This window comes from Scylla paramamosain, chromosome 26, assembly GCF_035594125.1.
Source record: "Scylla paramamosain isolate STU-SP2022 chromosome 26, ASM3559412v1, whole genome shotgun sequence".
Taxonomy (NCBI): Eukaryota; Metazoa; Arthropoda; class Malacostraca; order Decapoda; family Portunidae; genus Scylla; species Scylla paramamosain.
Genome location: NC_087176.1, coordinates 11,320,365 through 11,340,000, shown reverse-complemented (window position 1 = coordinate 11,340,000; position 19,636 = coordinate 11,320,365). Strand labels below are relative to the sequence as shown.

General features: G+C 43.7%; 2 protein-coding genes across 2 annotated transcripts in view; one reads left to right on the top strand and one right to left on the bottom strand.

Annotated features, from left to right (window-relative positions):
• LOC135113743 (mucin-2-like) overlaps positions 1–4,130 on the top strand; it is a 31,015-nt gene extending 26,885 nt beyond the window's left edge. Inside the window, exons 6-7 of the mRNA XM_064029305.1 lie at positions 789–962; positions 1,155–4,130. Coding sequence (XP_063885375.1) covers positions 789–962; positions 1,155–3,611 — 2,631 coding nt within the window. The 3' untranslated portion in view covers positions 3,612–4,130. The remainder of the gene's footprint in view (positions 1–788; positions 963–1,154) is intronic.
• Positions 4,131–5,134: 1,004 nt separating this feature from the next.
• Positions 5,135–19,636, bottom strand: part of LOC135113745 (trace amine-associated receptor 8c-like) — a 48,932-nt gene continuing 34,430 nt past the window's right edge. Inside the window, exons 4-9 of the mRNA XM_064029315.1 lie at positions 15,278–15,457; positions 12,750–12,866; positions 11,913–12,041; positions 9,003–9,128; positions 7,493–7,747; positions 5,135–7,247 (exon numbers count right to left, since the gene is read on the bottom strand). Of these exons, the coding sequence (XP_063885385.1) occupies positions 7,092–7,247; positions 7,493–7,747; positions 9,003–9,128; positions 11,913–12,041; positions 12,750–12,866; positions 15,278–15,457 (963 nt within the window). The 3' untranslated portion in view covers positions 5,135–7,091. The remainder of the gene's footprint in view (positions 7,248–7,492; positions 7,748–9,002; positions 9,129–11,912; positions 12,042–12,749; positions 12,867–15,277; positions 15,458–19,636) is intronic.

Below are 19,636 nucleotides of genomic sequence, written 5' to 3'. Positions count from 1 at the left end.
CTACTACTACTACTACTCTAAGCTAGCAGGAATTTTATGCCAATGTGGCCTTATCTACAAAATAAATGACCTTCCTCTTGTTTGCTGATATTTTCTTTTGTTTTTCTTCTCGGGAGAATATTAAAACTCACAGGAAAAAAGATGGTATTAAAGTAGTGGTGGTGAAGTAGTAGTAGTAGTAGTAGTAGTAGTAGTAGTAGTAGTAGTAGTAGTAGTAGTAGTAGTAGTAGTAGTAGTAGTAGTAGTAGTAGCAAGAGGAGGAGGAGGAGTAAAAGTGAAGATAGATTAGATTAAATTAGGTAAGGTTAAATAGCAGCATTATTAGCAACAACAACAGTGATAACAGTAGTCGTGGAAGCAGAAAAACAACAAATAACAACAATAACAACATAGACAAGAGAGCCACAGTTGTAGTTGTAGTTGTAACAGCAGTAGCATCAAGGGCAGTAGTAACAGTGGCAGAGGTAGCAGTAGTAGTAGTAGTAGTAGTAGTAGTAGTAGTAGTAGTAGTAGTAGTAGTAGTAGTAGTAGTAGTAGTAGTAGTAGTAGTAGTAACGTGTAATAACAGAACACCAATAGCAACCGCGTATTGGTGAAGGCAACGGTAACATGCTCGAGGTAAAGAGACTGAGAATAACAACGATCCCAGGAACCCTTTGTGGATGACGGGGCCGGTAACACGCTAGAGAGATTAAGAGTGAGTGGTAACAGTAACCCAAGCACTGCGTAGGGGTGAGAGGCTCGGTAACATGTTCGAGGCAGTAGACTGACTGAGCGGGACTTTGCAGCTGGCGGACAGTGAGAGCAAACGCGGCCTGTGTTGGCGATGTGCCGGACCTCTGGGCGGCGAGTCCCACAGCGCCTCGCCCAGCACCCATGCCTCCCCCGTGCCAGCCCCGAACGTTCCCTCGCCCTCCCCCGCCCCCAACGCCTCCCCGACCCCACTGCAGGAGGCTCCCCAGGTTAGTGCCCGCGTGAGCAAGGTAGCGAGAGGTAAATATGCACACACAGACCTTGAGGCATCAGACGTGTAGGCCCCGTGACATTAGTGTGAATATATAGTGATGTTTATGTTGCTGAGAGAGAGAGAGAGAGAGAGAGAGAGAGAGAGAGAGAGAGAGAGAGAGAGAGAGAGAGAGCTTTCCTTCTTTCAGGCGCCACTCAAGGGTTGGATTCCCGTCTCAATGCTGCATCAGATCGCGTTCAGCGGCGGCGCGACACCTGACCACCAAACACCTGTATCCCAGCGACCACTCACACCCTCCCGCGGCCAGTCACAACACCACCACCACCACCATCACCACCACCACCACCAGCAGCGACCTAACAGCCTCAGCACAAAGCAAGCAGAGGGCGGACAAGACGGAGGTAAAGAGTCCAAAGCCCCCAGCCCTCGCAGAACTCCCTCCCGTGACAAAACTCCCGCGTCCGTGGAGGCTGATGACAGGAAGAAGTACGAGGCGATGGGGGCGCGGCCTAAGGTGTTGGGGAATCTACAGAGTGTGAGTGGCAAGGAGGAGCTGATAGAGGATGAAAAGAGCGCTAAACACAGAGCTCGATCTATCCTGGCCAGCGCCCTCCCGGTCTCCCCAGTGTCCGGGAGTCCCACCACCCCCTTCGGCGTCACCAAGAGTCCTTCCACCCCCAGCATGCCAAAGGGCTACGTGCCCATCACCTCCACTGTCCTCACCCCAGTCAATTTCCGTCCTCCGTTCGTGGGACACAAAAGACCTTCACAAATCAAGCAGAGTAATCTACAAAACAACGCTTCCACCATCACCACCGCAACAACCACCTCCACCGTGACACAATCCCGCTCCTCCACACCCTCCACCGCCACTACCAGCGCAGCTTTGACCACCGCCACTACCACCACCACCGTCACCAGTGCAAGCCGCAGCATCACGACCCCGAGCAGACAGTCCACCATTCCCAGCACTTCCGAGTCCCAAGGTACAGTCCATACAGTCACCCCCAACCCGGAAGCCTCGAAGTCCTCCGCGCCCCACGAAGGTAAAGCCAAGAGTCACAGCAGAGGGAGCAGGACACAAGTCAAAGGAGGAACTCAGGAACGAAAGAAGTCCACCACCAGCGCCTCTCCAGCAGCTGCCGCCACCAGCACCCTCACCACTACCACCCTCACCACGCACTCCACCACCACCACCTCACATGCACACAACTCGAGCCTCACCAACACCACTACGGTCTCTCCTTCTTCCCTCATCACCACCACCACCACTACTACTCTCTCGTCTTCCAGTTCCACGCTTTCCTCTTCCTACAGTGTCTCCTCTGCCAACAGAAAAAGCGAGCCTGTGTCTTCAAGGAGTGCTAATCAGTCCGCCGGAGACATTGTCTCTAACGCGGTCCTGCAAGCAGCCACCGGCAATCGCAGTGCTTCCTTCATCGCCACCACCGCCGTCAACCCCTCCGTCGCCTCGTCATGTGGCCACACGAAGTCCCACGACGGCACCAGTAACAGCAAGGGAAGGAGCGGGACTTCTCGAACATCCCACAAGGCTGCCAAGTCGCCCTCTCCTCTACCCGAAACTTCTACCGCCACCACCACCACCACCACCACAGAAGGGCAACTCCACTCAGGGGAGGCCACCAGCACGCATTCCTCCCCAACCAACAGCACAGCCTTCGCCGCCATCACCGTCACCTCCACCGCCTCCAGTGTGCATGTGCCCGCCTCACCCACCGCCTACTCCTCCACGCCCTCCTCCCGCTCCTCTTCGCCAGGCATCTCCCTCACAACCTTCGGGCTCAACTCCGAGGGTCGCGGCATACCAGGGGCGATCTTCTTTGCACTCAGCCCAGAGCAGCGAGGAGCGCGCAGCCCCCAGCTCGGGGTTTCCTCCAGGCGAGCCTCCACCTCTTCCTCGGGCACACACAGCCACACCCCTGACCCATCTACAGGGGGCCATGGCCCAGACGGCCGTCCTCCAGCAGGAATGAAAAGTCCCCCAGTGGCCCCGAATAGACCCCCCACACCCTCCACTGTGAAGGAGGAACATCCATCGTCCGTGGAGAGCGGGAGTCGGGGCAGTTCAAACAGCCGGCAGCAACAGACGTCAGGAAAACTGGTCAATTCCACCTGGGTGAAGCTGATGGGCAGCAGGGTTGACGGTCGCCAGAGCTCTGGGCTGCCGTGGCGCACAGCTCGGGCCGTGTCCGGCCAGACGCTCAAACAAGCACGACGCACACCAACGGAGGACTCCACAGGTGACCCAAGCGAGCCCGCCTCCCCCGGCAGCATGTCCTCTACCGCCACCTTCAGCTACACTCCTGCCGTCAACTCCCCCCCGTCTTCCGCCACCAGCTCGGCCGCCTCCTCGCCTCTGCCCGCCGTCAATCAGAGGGATGACCTCAAGTCCATGGCCTCTAAGAATATTGCCTCCGCCATCATGAGCTACGAGCTGAGCACCAAGTGTGAGAGTACAGGAGGCGGCGCCTCTACGCCAGCCAACTGCCCCGACGGCGTGGACACACTTACGCGTCAAGATCTCGTCTGTCCCTCTTGCCAAATGCTCTTCCCTCCAGACAAACACATTCTCTTCCTCGACCACTTCGAGGCCTGCCGCGGCCCCGCCTATGCCGACCTGTAGCGCCGCCCGGCAGGCCGGCCACACACGGTCCGCTGCTAGCGGCTCACCGCCCACCGCGGTGTCCGTCTCTCAGTGTGAACGCCCACTGCTCTGCATACATTCCTTGTGTATATTTCCTACGGTAATTGAGGCTCCAGGCCAGACTACACTGAAAACTGTGCTGCCCCGGACTCAACACTGTGGCCCCGCGCCCACACGCTCACCAGTTATACGTCCACACGAGGTCAAGACACCTGAGCGGGACGTCAAAGCACGCACACACACACACACACACACACACACACACACACACAGACCGCATTTGTCACTCAAGGTTTACTTTACTGATTAAGGCATTAGCTCAGTGTGTGTATATATAAGGTATTTTGTATATACCTCTATAGATATAACTATTTGGACGCATGTATATTGTGATCGATGCTTGAATACATCAACGAAATGATAATGTATATGTGTTGAAAGTATCAAGTATATTTATGTGCAAATTTGTATGTCTAAAAATAACACTGGTAAGTGTTAGCTAAGGTGTATCCTTCACTATCCTAATTTCCTTAACGAGGAACCGAGGCACCCTCCCCCAGTCCTTCCCTCCCTCCACCCCTCCATTGTTACCCACCCCGCCTCCCTCCACCGACACTCCCCCCTTCGTCCTTCCCATCACTAAGACCGTCGTTAAGTCTGTCCATCTTTTATTCCTTTACAACATAAAGGATGAGTCTGCACATCTTACAAGAAATACATTAATAAACCTTACAAAAAAATAAATAAGTACTCCAATTGCCCCAGAGATCACACACACACACACATACCTCTATAATTCCTACTCCTAATATTTCACAAGGTACTCACTCAAAAGAGATCATTCTGCAGTTCCTATCCCTCTTGGTTGCTGAATATACGCTGGGAGATAATAAAACATTGCTGCTGGAAGGAAAGAGATCCCGCCCGCCCACATCGCCACTCAACGTAAACAACTTGAATGACAATCTTCCTATTCGGATATTTTTTTCTTCATCATTATTCATTCCTCTTTCTAGATAACTATATAGAATTGTTCCTATAATTGGGTGTTTGGTTTAAAAATAATAGATGTGGGATAAAAATAAAAAAACTATTATCAGGAAAGCATAAATCATGACGACAGTACCGAGACTGAGACAGATTAAGCAGGCGAAGATTTGTCAGTTGCCACGTGTCGCCACAGAAGAGAATAACACCATGCAAACTCAGTAACAGATGGAAATAAGGAAATAGACAGAAAACAATGCAAGTGAGATGGATGTTTAAAGGAAAGATTCAAAACAGTACATCAAATTAAAGGAGAAGAATAGGAAGTAAATAACTGTAATAGCTGGAGACCCATTTAAGTACGGATATGGAATGGACATAAGGATAAAGATAGAAAATAATATAGACCATTTTTTTACCTGTTAGTCTCTGCATTCTCTGAAGAAAACAAATTACCAGTGAAACAGAAGAAAATCATCTTGCATCCATCGAGAAGGAACAAAAAAATACACAGCCTCGATTCAGGATTTTGTAATGAAGTAACTATTCACCTAGTTAATGTCCATATTACAAAATACTTGCATATGGCTGATTATTACAAGCAAGTTGACTAGTGGACCGTGAGTGCCCAGACGCCTCTTGACAAGGATGACAAGACACAGTTGCCTTTAAACCCTTGCCTCGTGATTGCCTGCGCGGGAGTGAGAGGCAGGACAGCAGCAGCTGGCAACCCACCGCCCCGACTCGCCGCGTTTTCTATGAGATGCCACAAGACTCACTCCGATCATAAGGCGGTGATTTATAACTGAAGGAATTCGTGGGCTGTCCAGGTGGTGAAGGTGAAGCAGGAAGGGCAGCAGATCCTCCAGATACTTCTTGGTGATGTTTAGGTAGTCCTGTTTGTTAAGCAACACACCATCTTGAGATATTTGAAGAGGCTTGCACACTCACTATGCTCCTTCATTCTTGCTCATTTTGTCAGGTGAAGAGAGAAGCATGTAACACGACTCCAGTTCAACGCTCTCTCGCAATTTACACTAATAATATGAATACTTAGTTTTAGCTTCTAGTAACTGTTATATAAATATTAGAAAAGGACTCAACACTCCACTACGTCGTCAGGGCGGCAAGCTGCGCGGTAACACTGTAGTCAGTCTGAACAATAGTTAAAATGTGGATATTCCTAAGAGATAAATAAACACAGAGTTGTAAATATGAGTTATATATATATATCAGCTATATATGGGAATCTTTCTGTACATAATAATAAACTGCCACTGAGTGAGACGAGCCGTCAACTTATACTAAGCTCACTCATGATCCATACACGTCGCGGAGAAAAGCTTACTGTTTGTTTCCATCGGGTGGTTGAGCAGCGGAATTAGTTATGTACAGTAATCTTAGAACACTACGGCAGCCTAGCTCTCCTCTAAATCATAATGCTACGTGTCCTTAGCCATAATGGAAAAATAATATACGAGTGCTCCAGCAAGCTGTCCTGTCCCGAGCAGCCGCGGGCCAACACGACACCGCGGCGCCGCCCACAGGCACCAGTTTGCTACCCCGGCCAGTCGTTGCTTATTTCCATTCGGCACACCTACATCATGTGCACACACACACACACACACACACACACACACACACACACACACACACACACACACACACACACACACACACACCTCCTCGGTGCTGGGCGGGTAAGCTGTGCTGCTGAAGCGTGGCGGTTCCTCTCAGTTCACACTACAATTTAGGTGTTGGCGTCGCGCTATCCTAAGTTAGGCAGAGTGAAGGTGTCCGACGCGCAGGTCGCCAGGCAACAGGTCCACGACCCACCTGTCCTTGGGGGCGGTGGGGGCGTGGTGACCCGCGCCCGGTACTGCACCGCCGCGCACCGCCCCTCACAAAGAAAACTTTTAGTGAAATTAAATTGTTTTGGCACGTACAACTGCCAAAAATAGTTACTATTTTCTATTGGCGAATTCTGGAATCGTGTATAATATATATATATATATATATATATATATATATATATATATATATATATATATATATATATATATATATATATATATATATATATATATATATATATATATATATATATAATTGCATTGTTATTATCATTGGCATGAGTGGCCTACTATCTGGTCGGGGGTCCCGCCCCCGCCCCCAGACGCGCGGCCCGGCCATGGGGGACGCGGGCTGCTGTGTTATACTCTACGCTTTTGTGCGCGACATACAAATCTCTAGGTATTCATCTCATATTATGGTATAAAAATATTTGCATCGAGAATAGCATCTTTCATCTGTCCAGGCCGTGAGTGCCGTAATACTGATTTTAATTCCATCGCATTTCTGCGACACGTTCCACAAGGTGTCTGATTTTCATGCCTAGAAATATTGCGATTCTACATTGACGTGGGCGTTCTGGTAGAGGCGGGCGTCACAGGGCGGCGCCTCGCACCCGGCTCAGAGGCGCCAGGCGGCGGGCACCGGACCGGGCCGCAGGTCTGGAAGCGCTGTCGAGCTGCTGAAGTTGCGGAGGTCCGTCAGGGGTCCGGACCCGTTCCGGTAAATCCTCTGTAAGTTGTGAAGTGACGAGGAGGACACGGTTCTCTCCAGAATCTGAAACAGAGGTGTGGTGAGACTACTGGTGACTCATCCATCTGGTGGTGCCTCTGAGTCTTTGTTTAACACGGCTGGACAAAATAAGGCAAAATTGCACAAATTAGTGAGGAAAAGCTTTTAGGAAAAGTGAGGATGAATCAGGACCACTTTATATAAAACTCTTACTGCAGCCTTAATTTCGCTTCCAGTTTTCCAGTTTAACCGATAAATGAAAATTGGCACAGTGGAGTACGCGGCCTCACCTCCCCCCAGTACTTTTCCCCCACGGCCTCCAGGTCCATGGCGGCGGGGTCCATGGGCGGGGCAGGGGGGCGCCCGTTGGCTAGGTGGCGGGGGGTCACATTGCAACTGTGAGCGGCACGGGCGGCGGGACAGGTGCCGGCGTGGCCTCCGTTATAGTTGTGCGTGGTGGCCTTGCAGGGGCCGCTGGGCTGCACGGGGACCTGCGCCAGGCTGATGTCGTCCTGGTCGCTGTAGTAAACATTCCCACAACACACCTGTGGGATGGCGGGAGCTGCAGGGCTGGTGTACGGAGTGAGGGGGAGCGGGGTTTCAAGGCGTGGACAAGGAAGCAGACAAAGGAACAGAGAAAGTGAGAAAGTATCCATGAAAATCTTAGCTCTTGGTGATAAAAGAAAGCAAGATGAACGATACAGTATATACAAGAGGTGGAGCTTATTCAAGTCAGAGTAAACAAAGGAACGAAAAGTGAGAGAATATCAGAGAAAATATTAAACTCTTACTGGAAAATAAACAGGAAAATAAATGTTACATGTCAATGCGTGGAAGACGTGGGATTTATTTTCTATTCTGAAAGAGGAAAAACAGGTCGAGGAACAAAGAAAGCGAGGAGAAACCTTAGTAAATATTGAACTCTTCATGAAATTTAAACGATAACAAGCATTTTTAGTCAATCTATAGATCAGGATGTCGGAGTTGAGTGACTTACTACTCGCATTCGCTTGAATAAGGAAGAGTAGGCGAAGGAACAGAGAAGTGGGAGGAAAACAGAAAAAAATATTTTACTCATAATGACTGAAAGGAACATGTGCATTCCCTGTAAGTTTATAGGTTAGTGTGTAGAGAGGAAAAGACTTCTCATCTGAATATCGAGGACCAGACAAGGAGCGGGGAAAGTAAGGGGAAACTCGAGAAAATATTTAACTCATAATGAATAAAAGGAACATTGCTAATCAGTCCGTAGGTTAGTGTGTACAGGAGAAGAGACTCTTTATCGCACTCATCTGAACAAAGAAGACCAGACGAGGAAGAGAGAAAGTAAAGGGGAAACCCGAGAAAATATTTAACTCGTAATAAATAAGAGGAACATGTACATCGCAAATCAGCCTGTAAGTCAGTTTGTAGAAGGGCAGAGACTTATCTCATGAGAACAGAAAGGCCCAGACGAGGAGCAGAGAAAGAGAGGGGAAAACCAGAGAAAAATGTTTAACTTGTAATAAATTAATAAAAGGAACATGTACATTCTAAATCAGACCGTAGTTAGTGTGTAGAGGGCAAGATACTTGTCTGAACAGGGAAGACCAGACGAGGAAAAGAGAAAATGAGGAGAAACCCAAGAAAAACATTTAACTTGTAATGAAAAAAGAAAGGAAGATAAACATTCCAAGAGAAGCTACGCGGCTGGCAGGAGGCGAAGCAAGGAGATAACACAAACTGATAACACGGGGATGCATTTTTCAGAGTTTCCAGAGGGTTGCAAGATGTTCCCGGAGCAGAGGCGCGGCCACTCACCCTGTTGTGCAGCGTCTCCTCCGTGGACTGGCGGAGCGGCGCGGACAGCAGCCAGAAGATGAAGATGACGACCACGCCCCCCGCCACGCTCACCACCCACACCCCGTACTCCAGTCCCCCAGGGATCTGAAGGCGGTACCGCAAAGAAAGGCAGGAATGAATACATCGCAAATAAATGTTGAGCTTTCATGTCACACTGAATTATGCCGCAATTATGAAAACTTAGTGATTACATGAATGAAGAAAAATTATTGTGCGAATGAGAAAAAAATATTAAGAGAAACTAAAGCTGATTATACAAATAAGAATAATGACTGCTGATTGCACTACTGCGGTACTGTTTTGCTACTTAGTTTTTACTGAGAAGTGATTTACATATTTTATACAAATTTCTGCTTTGATGTACTTGAATTACCAATTAAAAAAGGTAAATTTGCTCAGATTACTAATATTCATCAACACTTCACCGACGAGGGAAAAGGAAAACTTGTATTAAAGATGAAGGACAGTATTGCCGCCACTACCACCACACTACCACCACTACCACCACTGTCACCACCACCACTACCACCACTGTCACCACCACCACCACCACCACCACCACCACCACCACCATCATCATCACCACCAACACCAAAACCACCACTGCCACCACCACCACCATCACCACCATCACCACCACCACCACCACCAGCAACCACACTACGGACGGTCTTGAACTGCACCACAATGATCAAGCTCTACGTGTAATAAAAAGCCAACATATCACCACCTCCACCATCATTAATAATAATAATAATAATAATAATAATAATAATAATAATAATAATAATAATAATAATAATTATAAGAAGAAGAAGAAGAAGAAGAAGAAGAAGAAGAAAAGAACAAGAACAAGGACAACAAGACTAGGAACATGAACAACAACAACAACAACAACAACAACAACAACAAAAACAACAAAAACAACAACAACAAAGAGGAAGAGAAATAAGAACAAGAAGAACAAGAAGAACGAGAACAAGACCAAGAAGAAGATGATGATAATGACAAAAAAGAACAGCAACAACAACAACAACAACAACAACAACAACAACAACAACAACAACAACACTCCTAACCACCTGATCTTCTCCACAACAAGACAACCCAAAATTCCACTTCAATCAGTCCTACAAGAAAAAAAAAAAACCTCTTATGGAGCAATATAACCCCACCCCCGCACTCCTTCCCCTGCAAAAATGGTTATAATGGTCACAAGCGAGGCCATTAGACAAGATTTATGTAATTAACGCAGTAAGTCATGAGGAGTAATGAAAGAGGTGGTGGGGAAGGGAGGGGTGAGGGGAGAAGGAGGGAGGCGGAGTGGGAGGGGAGTGGGTAGGAGTTGGTAGCAAAAAGAGTCGAAGGTTTGACTGAGAGACGAATCTTGGACAATTTAGGTGGAATGGATGATCTGGCTTACTGTGGAATTGGCTAAATTGTGATTGGATGAAAGGTTCCGGTTGATGACGATGCAGTAATAGGAATAACGATGGTAATAGCGATGGTAAGAATAACAATCATATTGAGAATAGTGATAAATTCATTAACCGGTTTACTGATTACATATATTTTTTTTTTATTTAGATTCTACGTGTATCAAAACGCAATAATGAAAATAGTAGCACGAGTGAGGATAAGAATAAGAATGACACTGAGAATGATGATATTTTCCTTAACTGGCTTATTGATTATGTAACTTTCCTTTTAACCCTTTCACTGAACATAAGAACATGAGAACATAACAAAATAAGGGAAGCTGCAAGAATCAGGTCTACATGTGGCAGTCCCTATATAAAACATTCCTACTTATTTCTACCTATCATCTCCGTCCATAAATTTGTCTGATCTTTTGTTATGGTCTTTCTTTACTAAAACCGAGAGCACTGCAATTTTTTTTTCCTTGAATGGATAGAAAAATAAAAAAAAGAGAGATAATAGAGGGTTAATTTTGTCTCTTTCTAAGCTACAGAACGATCTAAGAAATTGTAGCATACTCGCATAAGTAAGTGTATCAAAAGTCGTAGATGGGTATAGAAAAATATTTGTGTCAGTAAAAGAGTTTATCATGTTCTATGTGTATCAAAACATGACTGACTAACGGAGCGACTGACTGATGGACTCACCCCACATTCACTGACTTTCTGATTAACTGCGTGACTACTGAAATTAATGAATAGGTAACCGAGTGACTAACTGATCGATTTCTTCTCTCCTTCCCCTCCCTCTTAATTATTTTCCTTCCATCACTCCATCCCTTCCACTCCCCTCAACGCCTCAGTCTTAAATGAGTTAATATGAAACTTAATGACTAACTGATCGATTGCTTCCTTCCTTTCCTTCCTTCCTTCCTTCTTACCTCTCCTTCACTCCTAATTACCTTCCTCCCATCAATCCATCCCTCCCACTAAGTTAATACGTAATCGAGTGACTAAATATATCGATTCCTTTCTTCTTTCCTTCCCTTCCTCCTAACTGACTATATTTCTTCCTTCCTTCCTTTCCTCTTGTTTACTTTCCTTCTCTCACTCCATCCCTGCCACTGTCCTCCCTCCTGATTAGTTTCCTTCCCTAGCTACCTTCCTTCCCCTCCTTCCCCTCCTAATTACTTTTCCCTCCTCACTCCATCCCTCCCATGCCGTCCTCCCGTCACTTCATCCTTCCCTCTCCTCATCGCTTGTGCAACTGACTGAATTTGTAACTGAATGACTAAATGATTGGTTTCTTCCTTCCTTCCTTCCTTCCCTCATAACTAACTTCCTTCCTTCTTTCCTTCCCTTCCTTCCCTCTTAATTGCTTTCCTTCCTTCACTCCATCCCTCCTTCTCCTCACCGCTGAGTAATTGAAGGGCAAATTGGCTTCACTGACCCTGGAGTTGGTGCAGGCCGCGATGATCTGCCGCAGTGTCCAGGGTGTGATGGTGATGATGAAGGAAAGAGACACAACCGCCATCACCCGACAGCTCCTCATGCTTTCCCGTCGCTCAGCCAGCATCACCTAGAGAGAGAGAGAGAGAGAGAGAGAGAGAGAGAGAGAGAGAGAGAGAGAGAGAGTTGTCATTGGTTATCATAATTCAGTTTTGTGAGTTAGTAATTAAAGACTGGATAGTCGAGTTAGTTCTCCACTCCCTTTCTTCTAAATGACGTGGTGTCCTTGCGCTCATCCTAACCTAACCTAACCTAACCTTATCCAACCTTACCTAAACTAACCTTACCTTACCTGACCTTACCAAACCTTACTTTATTTAACCTAACCTGACCTAACACATAGTAAACTAACCTGAAAAGAGTTAAACAATATGCCCAAAAACAGTTAATTTCTTTCCCCTTATTCATTTCTTTCCTCACCTCAATTTCTTCCCTCACAGTCATTCCTTTCCTCACAAAACAATGATCTCTCCTAATAATTTCTTCTTCCCTCATACTATTCATTTCCACTCCATCACCTTCTCCTCACAATCATTCATTTTCCTCACATTCCTTACTTTTCCTTCTCCTTACACTCATATCCACTCTGAACACACTAAACTTTCTCTATCACACTATCAATTTCCACTCCATCATCTTCCCTTCACAATCATTCATTTTCCTCAGATTCACTACTTTTCCTTCCACCATTACACTCATATCCACCATAAACACACTAACTTTCTCTCTCTCTTTCTATCACACCACCACCACGACCATCACCACCACCACCACGTACTTTCTCCATCACAGCACCACCGAGGATTTCAGGGGTAGTGACGGTGGCGGAGACCAGACGCTGCAGGGAGGAGGAGCGGGCCATATGAAACACAGTCCCGAAGCAGTACATGGTCACCTGGGGGACGGAGTGGGCGTTAGAGAAGTTAAAGTTTGATTAGGTTACGTCATGCCAAGTTAGGTCAGGGAGTAGATGCGAAGGGGAAAGGTAGAGAGAGAAGGAAGGACATACGAAGGGGGAAGATAGAGAGGGAGCAGAGAAGAAATTGAAAGAAAAAAGAGAGGAAAGAGTAGATAAAAAAGGAAATAAAAGGTAGAGAGAGAGAGCAGAGAAGAAACTAAAGGAAAAAAAAATAGAGGACAGAATAAATACGAAAGGGAAAAAGGTACAGAGAGGACAGAGTAGAAACTAAAAGGGAAAGCAGAGAGGAAAGAGAGTAGATAAGAAACGAAATAAAAGATAGAGAAGGAGCAGAGAAGATGTGAAGGGGAAAAGCAGAAAGACGGAGAGAGTAAATATGAAAGGAAAGAAGAGTAAAGTGAACAAGGAGAGTGTAAAGAATAGGGTAAGAATTAAGCTGATTGCATAAAGAAAGGAGATATGAAGGGGAGGACATGATAAGGAACAAAGAGAGACAACACATTAAAGGAGACGAGAAACAACTTGATATCTAAAAGGGAAAGGGAAACGCTGAGTAATGGAAGGAAATATAAAAGAAAAAATGTATAAAGCACAACAAGAAAACAATAACTAAAACGATATAAAAAAAAAACTTTAGATTATTTAAGGCAGAAAAGGAGAAAAATGCAACGAAAAAAAGGAACACTCAGATCAAATAAGAGGCGCTGGATAAGGTATTATCAATCAAGGTTAGGTTAGGTGGAGTTAGATCACGTTAACATAGATCACGTAAGATGGAGAGACAAGAAGGATAACGAGGAGGACACGACTGGAAGATTAAATTACGCCCGTCCTTTAGAGCGGGGTTGGGCGGGTCTCGGAATAGGCTTAGTGACGACACGAAGAGAAGGGGATACTTTGTCAGGGCGACGGCTACAGTACTCTACAGGATTAGCTGGGAGCACGCAGGGTACGAAGAGGCGGAAAGAAAACGAAAATATGTAGACAAAGATTCGTTAGAGGAGCAGAAAAAAACAAGCAAAAAAAAAAAAAACAAGAAAAAATAAACAAAGGCTAGTTTATAATTTTTTTTTGTAAGATGAAGAAAGAAAGGACAGTATAAGGAAAAGAGAGAGAGTTGGAATGGTTGTGTTTAATTAGAAGAGGGATGAAAGGAAATAAATGAGAAAACAATATACAAAAAAATAAATATACATAAATCTTTAAAAACTATTTGAAACACAGAACGAAAGGACGATTTAAGGCAAGGATTGAGTCAGAATGGTCATGTTTAATTAAGGCAGGAAGGAAAGGATAACAATGAGAAATACAATATAAAAAAACTAAAATTCTTCACAGACTAACACAAAGGATAGATTACATTATTCTTTAGTAAAATAAAGATAAAAAAAAAAGGATATATAAGGAAAGGATGGAGTTAGAATTATTGTTTTATTGTCAGGAAGGGAAATATTAAACTTTAAAATAAAATGTACCAAAAGCTTTAAATTATAACAATATTTTTTTTTTGTTAAGTGAAAAGAAAAGAAAGGACAATATAGGGAAAAAAAGGATGAAATTAGAATGATTGCTTAATTGCCAGGAAGGAAAGGAGTACAATGAGAAACAATACACAGAAACCTTGAAATCTTTATCTATAACACAGAAAGGTAAAGAAATACACCCTTACTTATATAAAGAGAGTGAGATAAAGCAAGGCACAGAATATATAGTTAGAGTTGAGATATAATAGGATGGAAGGAGGATAATCCCTCCGCTGTTACTTAGTGAGGATCAGAATTAATCAGTTTAAAAACGCTGGAAAACTCTCTAATTTAGAAAAGAGGCGAGGTAGATAAAAGAGATGAATTATGCATAACAGGAGCCGAGAGGAAAGAGAACGAGGGAGGAGGATGATGACGGAAAGGAATGTTAAGAAAGAAAAGAAAGAAAGAATGAAAGAAAAAAAACGAACGGAAGGAAGAAGAAACAGAAGATTGTAGTAGTAATAGTAGTAGTAGTAGTAGTAGTAGTAGTAGTAGTAGTAGTAGTAGTAGTAGTAGTCATTGTTGCTGTTGTTGCTGTTTTGCTGTTGTTGTAATGGTTGTTGTTGTTTTTGTTATTGTTGTAATAACAATAATAGTAATAATAGTAATAATAATAATAATAATAATAATAATAATAATAATAATAATAATAATGTTAATAACAATAATAATAATAATAATAATAATAATAATAATAATAATAATAATAATAACAATAACAATAATAATATTAATAATAATAATAATAACAACAACAACAACAACAACAAAACAACCACCACAACCACCACTACCCGCACGAACACCACCACCACCACCACTAAGGCTACCAACCCCTTACCCTCCCGGGGCGCCACTCACCATAGTCGTGGGGAAGTAGACAGTGCAGGCCAGCATGATCACCTTGGCGTTCAGGGTGTGGTAGGGCTCGCACGTGTGGCTGGAGATGTGGTTGAAGTAGAAGTGAGGCGTGGGTAGGTACACCGCGGCATGCAGACCAGCACACGCCACCCAAGACACCACCACCACCACCACGCACATCTGCAACAGTTACAAGACACTGGTTTTAGTTTTCCTGTATCTGAAAACATTAGAAAACATTAGTTTCAGTCTTCTTTTACCTGAAATCGTTACCGAACACTGGTCTTAGTCTTCCTTCATCTGGAAACACTCGGGAACTAAAGGGTTGAAGGTCAGTGGTCATGAAACTAACACTGGTTTCAATCTTCCTTCGTCTGAAAACATTAAAGAACACTGGTCTAAGTTTTCTTGAAATTGAAACTACTATTGGAGGTTTTGTGTTTGTCATTCTTCATTAATTTTCGTTTAATTTGTTAATTTGATTTTTTTTATTAATCCTCCTTAGCAGAGTCAACGTAATTATTCTTGCTCTCATTATTTTCTTCTGTCTCGACCTCCTTTTCCTCTTCCTCCTCCTAATCCTCCTTCTTCTCTTTTCCTTTCATTCTTCATAACTTCTTTTTTCCTTTTATTTTTTTTTCAAGCAAGCAACTTTTCTTCTTTTCTTTTATTTTTTCAACTAGCTTCTCTTCTCCATTCATTCTTCAAACAACTTCCTTTTCTTTTCCTTTCATTCTTGAAGCAATTTTTTTCTTTTCATTTTTCAAGCAGATTCTCTTCTTTTCTTTACTTCTTCAAGCAGCTTCTTTTCTTTTCCTTTCATTCCTCAAACAACTTCCTCTTATCCATTCACTCTTAAAGCAATTCCCTTCTCTTCTATCTCTCTTCTTCAAGTATCTTCTTTTTTCCATTCATCCGTCATGCAACTTCCTCTCTCTCTCTCTCTCTCTCTCTCTCTCTCTCTCTCTCTCTCTCTCTCTCTCTCTCTCTCTCTCTCTCTCTCTCTCTCTCTCTCGGCAAGATAATCAAGGTCTGAGGACGCAGCATCACAGGGGTGTCCCAGCAAACACTTCCCAGGGGCCTCGTCACATCCCTCGCGCGACGCCGATGATGCCCTGAGGTGGAAGGTGTTCATCTCCGGCCCACGCAACCTCACCGCCTCCGCCTCACACTCCCGCCTCGCCTCAGGTTATAAGACGGAACGTGGCCTTAAAAGTATTCAGTCTTCCCACCGTGGTTGTGAATACGAGCTTGCGTCACTGCAATGTCGTTTAACCTTTGTGTTTTTCCTTGGGTTTGTTTTTTTTACTGCGTGTTGGTTTGTTTATTTGTAGTAGTGAAGTGTGGTAGTTGTGGTGTATTCAGGGAGTTGTGTTAATGGTTTCTCTGAGCTAACCATTGTATCGCTATCAGGGATCAGTTAAGAAGCCAATACATGAATCAGTCAATCGAAGGAGCAACAAACCAGTTAATGAAATTTCTCGCACAGCTCATCAGTGTTACTATTAACGATCAAACAAGGAGCCAACACACCAAGGAGTCAGTCAGTCAATGGAGTAATAAACTAATTAAGCAAATATGCATCCCATTTAGTAATTAACCGATTCATTGAGTAGTCAGCTTACTCATTCAGTAATTAACCAACTACTCATTATTTAATTCGTTAAATAATTAACCAGCTACTCCATTCACTCATTTGATAACAAAAATTATTTCATTAACAAACATATTCACTAATTTAGCAACTCAGTAAAATCATTCACTAATTATTCAATTAATTCAATAATCATCTAACACATTAAGAAACAATATAACCAGTCAATCACTAATCGACTAGCCAATTAAATAACCAACTCATTCACTACTTAATCTTTTGAATAACACAATCTCCCAATGACCATCTAACTGCCTAACCCAACCATCGCCTTGAATCACTTCCTAACTCGTCAGATAACCGTCCAGCCACATGGGCATCCGGCATTCAGGGCAGCAGCACACACTCTTTATGAACACCTAACCTGATCTAACCTAGTCAGCGCATTAAATAACTTCCTAACTCCAATAAACACCTAACGTAACCTAACCTAACCTAACCAGTGTATTAAACAACTCCCTAACTTTGGTAAACATCTAACCTAACCTAATCTAACTCTAATCTAACCTAACCTAACTCTGGTAAACATCTAACCTAACCTAACTATGATAAACATCTAACCTAACCTAAACAACTCCTTAACTCTAGTAAATATTAAACACCACACCACATCTAACTTACCTAGCTTAACCTACGCAACGTATGAAACCACTAAATGTTTGATAAGCGCCTGGCCACGTGAGCAGCATTAGATAACCCCGGGGTTCATGTAGCATTCAGAGTACCAGGCCCCAGCAGTGGAGGCCAAACACTAGAAACTCCCTCCGTCAACACCCGCGCGGGAAGCTAAAGCACCAGTACTCGTAAATATCATGCTAAGTCTATCTATCATCAATCATCCCAGAGCTCTTGGCCTCTTCCCGACTCTCCTCATATCGCTTCGTGTCTTCTCTTCTCGTCTCTCTCTCTTCTCACCTACACTCAATCTTTTTTTCGTTTTCCTTCTTAATCTTCTTTTTCTTCTTCCTTTCTTTCTTTCTGTGTGCTTTTTTCTGATTTTTCTTTCATTTTCCCTTCTTTCTTCTCCTTCTACTCCTCGACTTCTTTCCTTCTGTTTTCTTCTTTCTTTCCTTTCTCACGTATGTTTTCTTTTCACTCATTTCCCGTTTTTCCTCCTCCTTCCACTAATCTTTCTTTTTTCTTCCTTTCGTATGTTTTCACTCCGTTTTTCTTCTTTACCTTTCTCCTTTCCTCTTTTTCCTCTTTTTCGTCTTGTTCTTCCTTCGGGCGAACGTCTTTTGTTTTTACCTCTGTTTTTCGTCTTTTTCTTTCTCATTTCCTTCTCCTCCTCCTCCTCCTCTTCCTCCTCCTCCTCCTCCTCCTCCTCCTCCTCCTCCTCCTCCTCCTCCTCCTTCTCCTACTCTTCTTCTTCTTCTTCTTCTTCTTCTTCTTCTTCTTCTTCTTCTTTTCTTTTTCTCTTTTTTTCTTTTTATCTTATTTCCTCTTCTTTTTAACACAATACTTTTTTACTTACTTTCATTCTTGTTTCTCGTCTCTTTGTTCTTTTCCCTTCTTTCTCTGCTGATTCTTCTTTAATTTCTTCCTTCCTTCCCGTTCATACTTTCATTCTTCTCCAAATTCTTTACATTACTCCTCTCATCCTTTCCTTCTTTAACTTTCCTTCCTCTTCTTTCTTTATTCCTAACTTCTCGTAATTTTTCTCTTTTCTTCCTCTTCTTTTCCTTTCTGCTCTCTTTCTGTCTCTTCTTCTGTCTCATTTTCTTCATCTTTTCCTCCTTCCTTTTTTCTTCCTTCTTTCCTTTATTTCCTCATTCCCTTTTCCTCCTACTCCTATTCTTCTTTCTCCCCTCTGTCTTTTCTTTTGCTCTTTCCCCTCCTTCCTTCTCTTCCTCCTTTCCTGTCAAGGTTTTTCTTAGCTTACTTCCTTATTCCTTTCCATTCCTCCTCCTTCTCCTCTTCCTTTTCTCCCTTTGGCCTCCTTTCTTTCTTCAACTTTCCTTCCTCCTTCCCTATCATCCACTTCCATCCTCATCCTCTTCCTCTTCTTCCAATCCATCATTTATTTTATTTCGTCCTCCTCCTCCTCCTCTTCCTCCTCCTGATTCAAGGCCAAAGCGACCCCCAAGACAGATTCGTGCATCGTTACGTTTTCTTTTTCCACTCAGGCAGAGAAGGAAGAAAACGGGAGGCAATAGCTGGACGCATTATTACACTCAGCTTCCGGGTTATGCTTTGGCTTCGAAGCTTCATGAGGCAGTGAGAGACTCGAAAAGTTTTGTTCGTGTTTGGTGATGCCATGTAATGCAGATTGTGGTGGTGGTGGTGGTGGTGGTGAACTTTTGTTGATTAGTTTGTTTGTCTGTTTGATTGTTAATCAGTTGGTTAGTTAGTTAGTCAATTGTTAGTTAGTTTATCAGTTACTTAGTTCACCTATTAGTTCACCAACTAGTTAATTCACAATTTATTTATCTATTTATTAAGTTGGTTAGTTAAAGTTGGTTAGTTACTCCGTTAGTCTAATTAATCAGTTGCTAGTATTTAGTTAGATAGGCAAAATAGGTAGTTACATAAGTAGCTAGATACTTGGATAGGTAATTAAACAGTACAGTAGTTAAGTAGATAAATGCAAAGGTAGATAGGAAAGTAGCTGAGTAATTAAATAGATAAATAATTAAGTAAATAATTAGGTGGGTAAGAAGATAAGTATGTAGTGTAATGTGTTAGTTTTTAGCGTCACTGCCTCA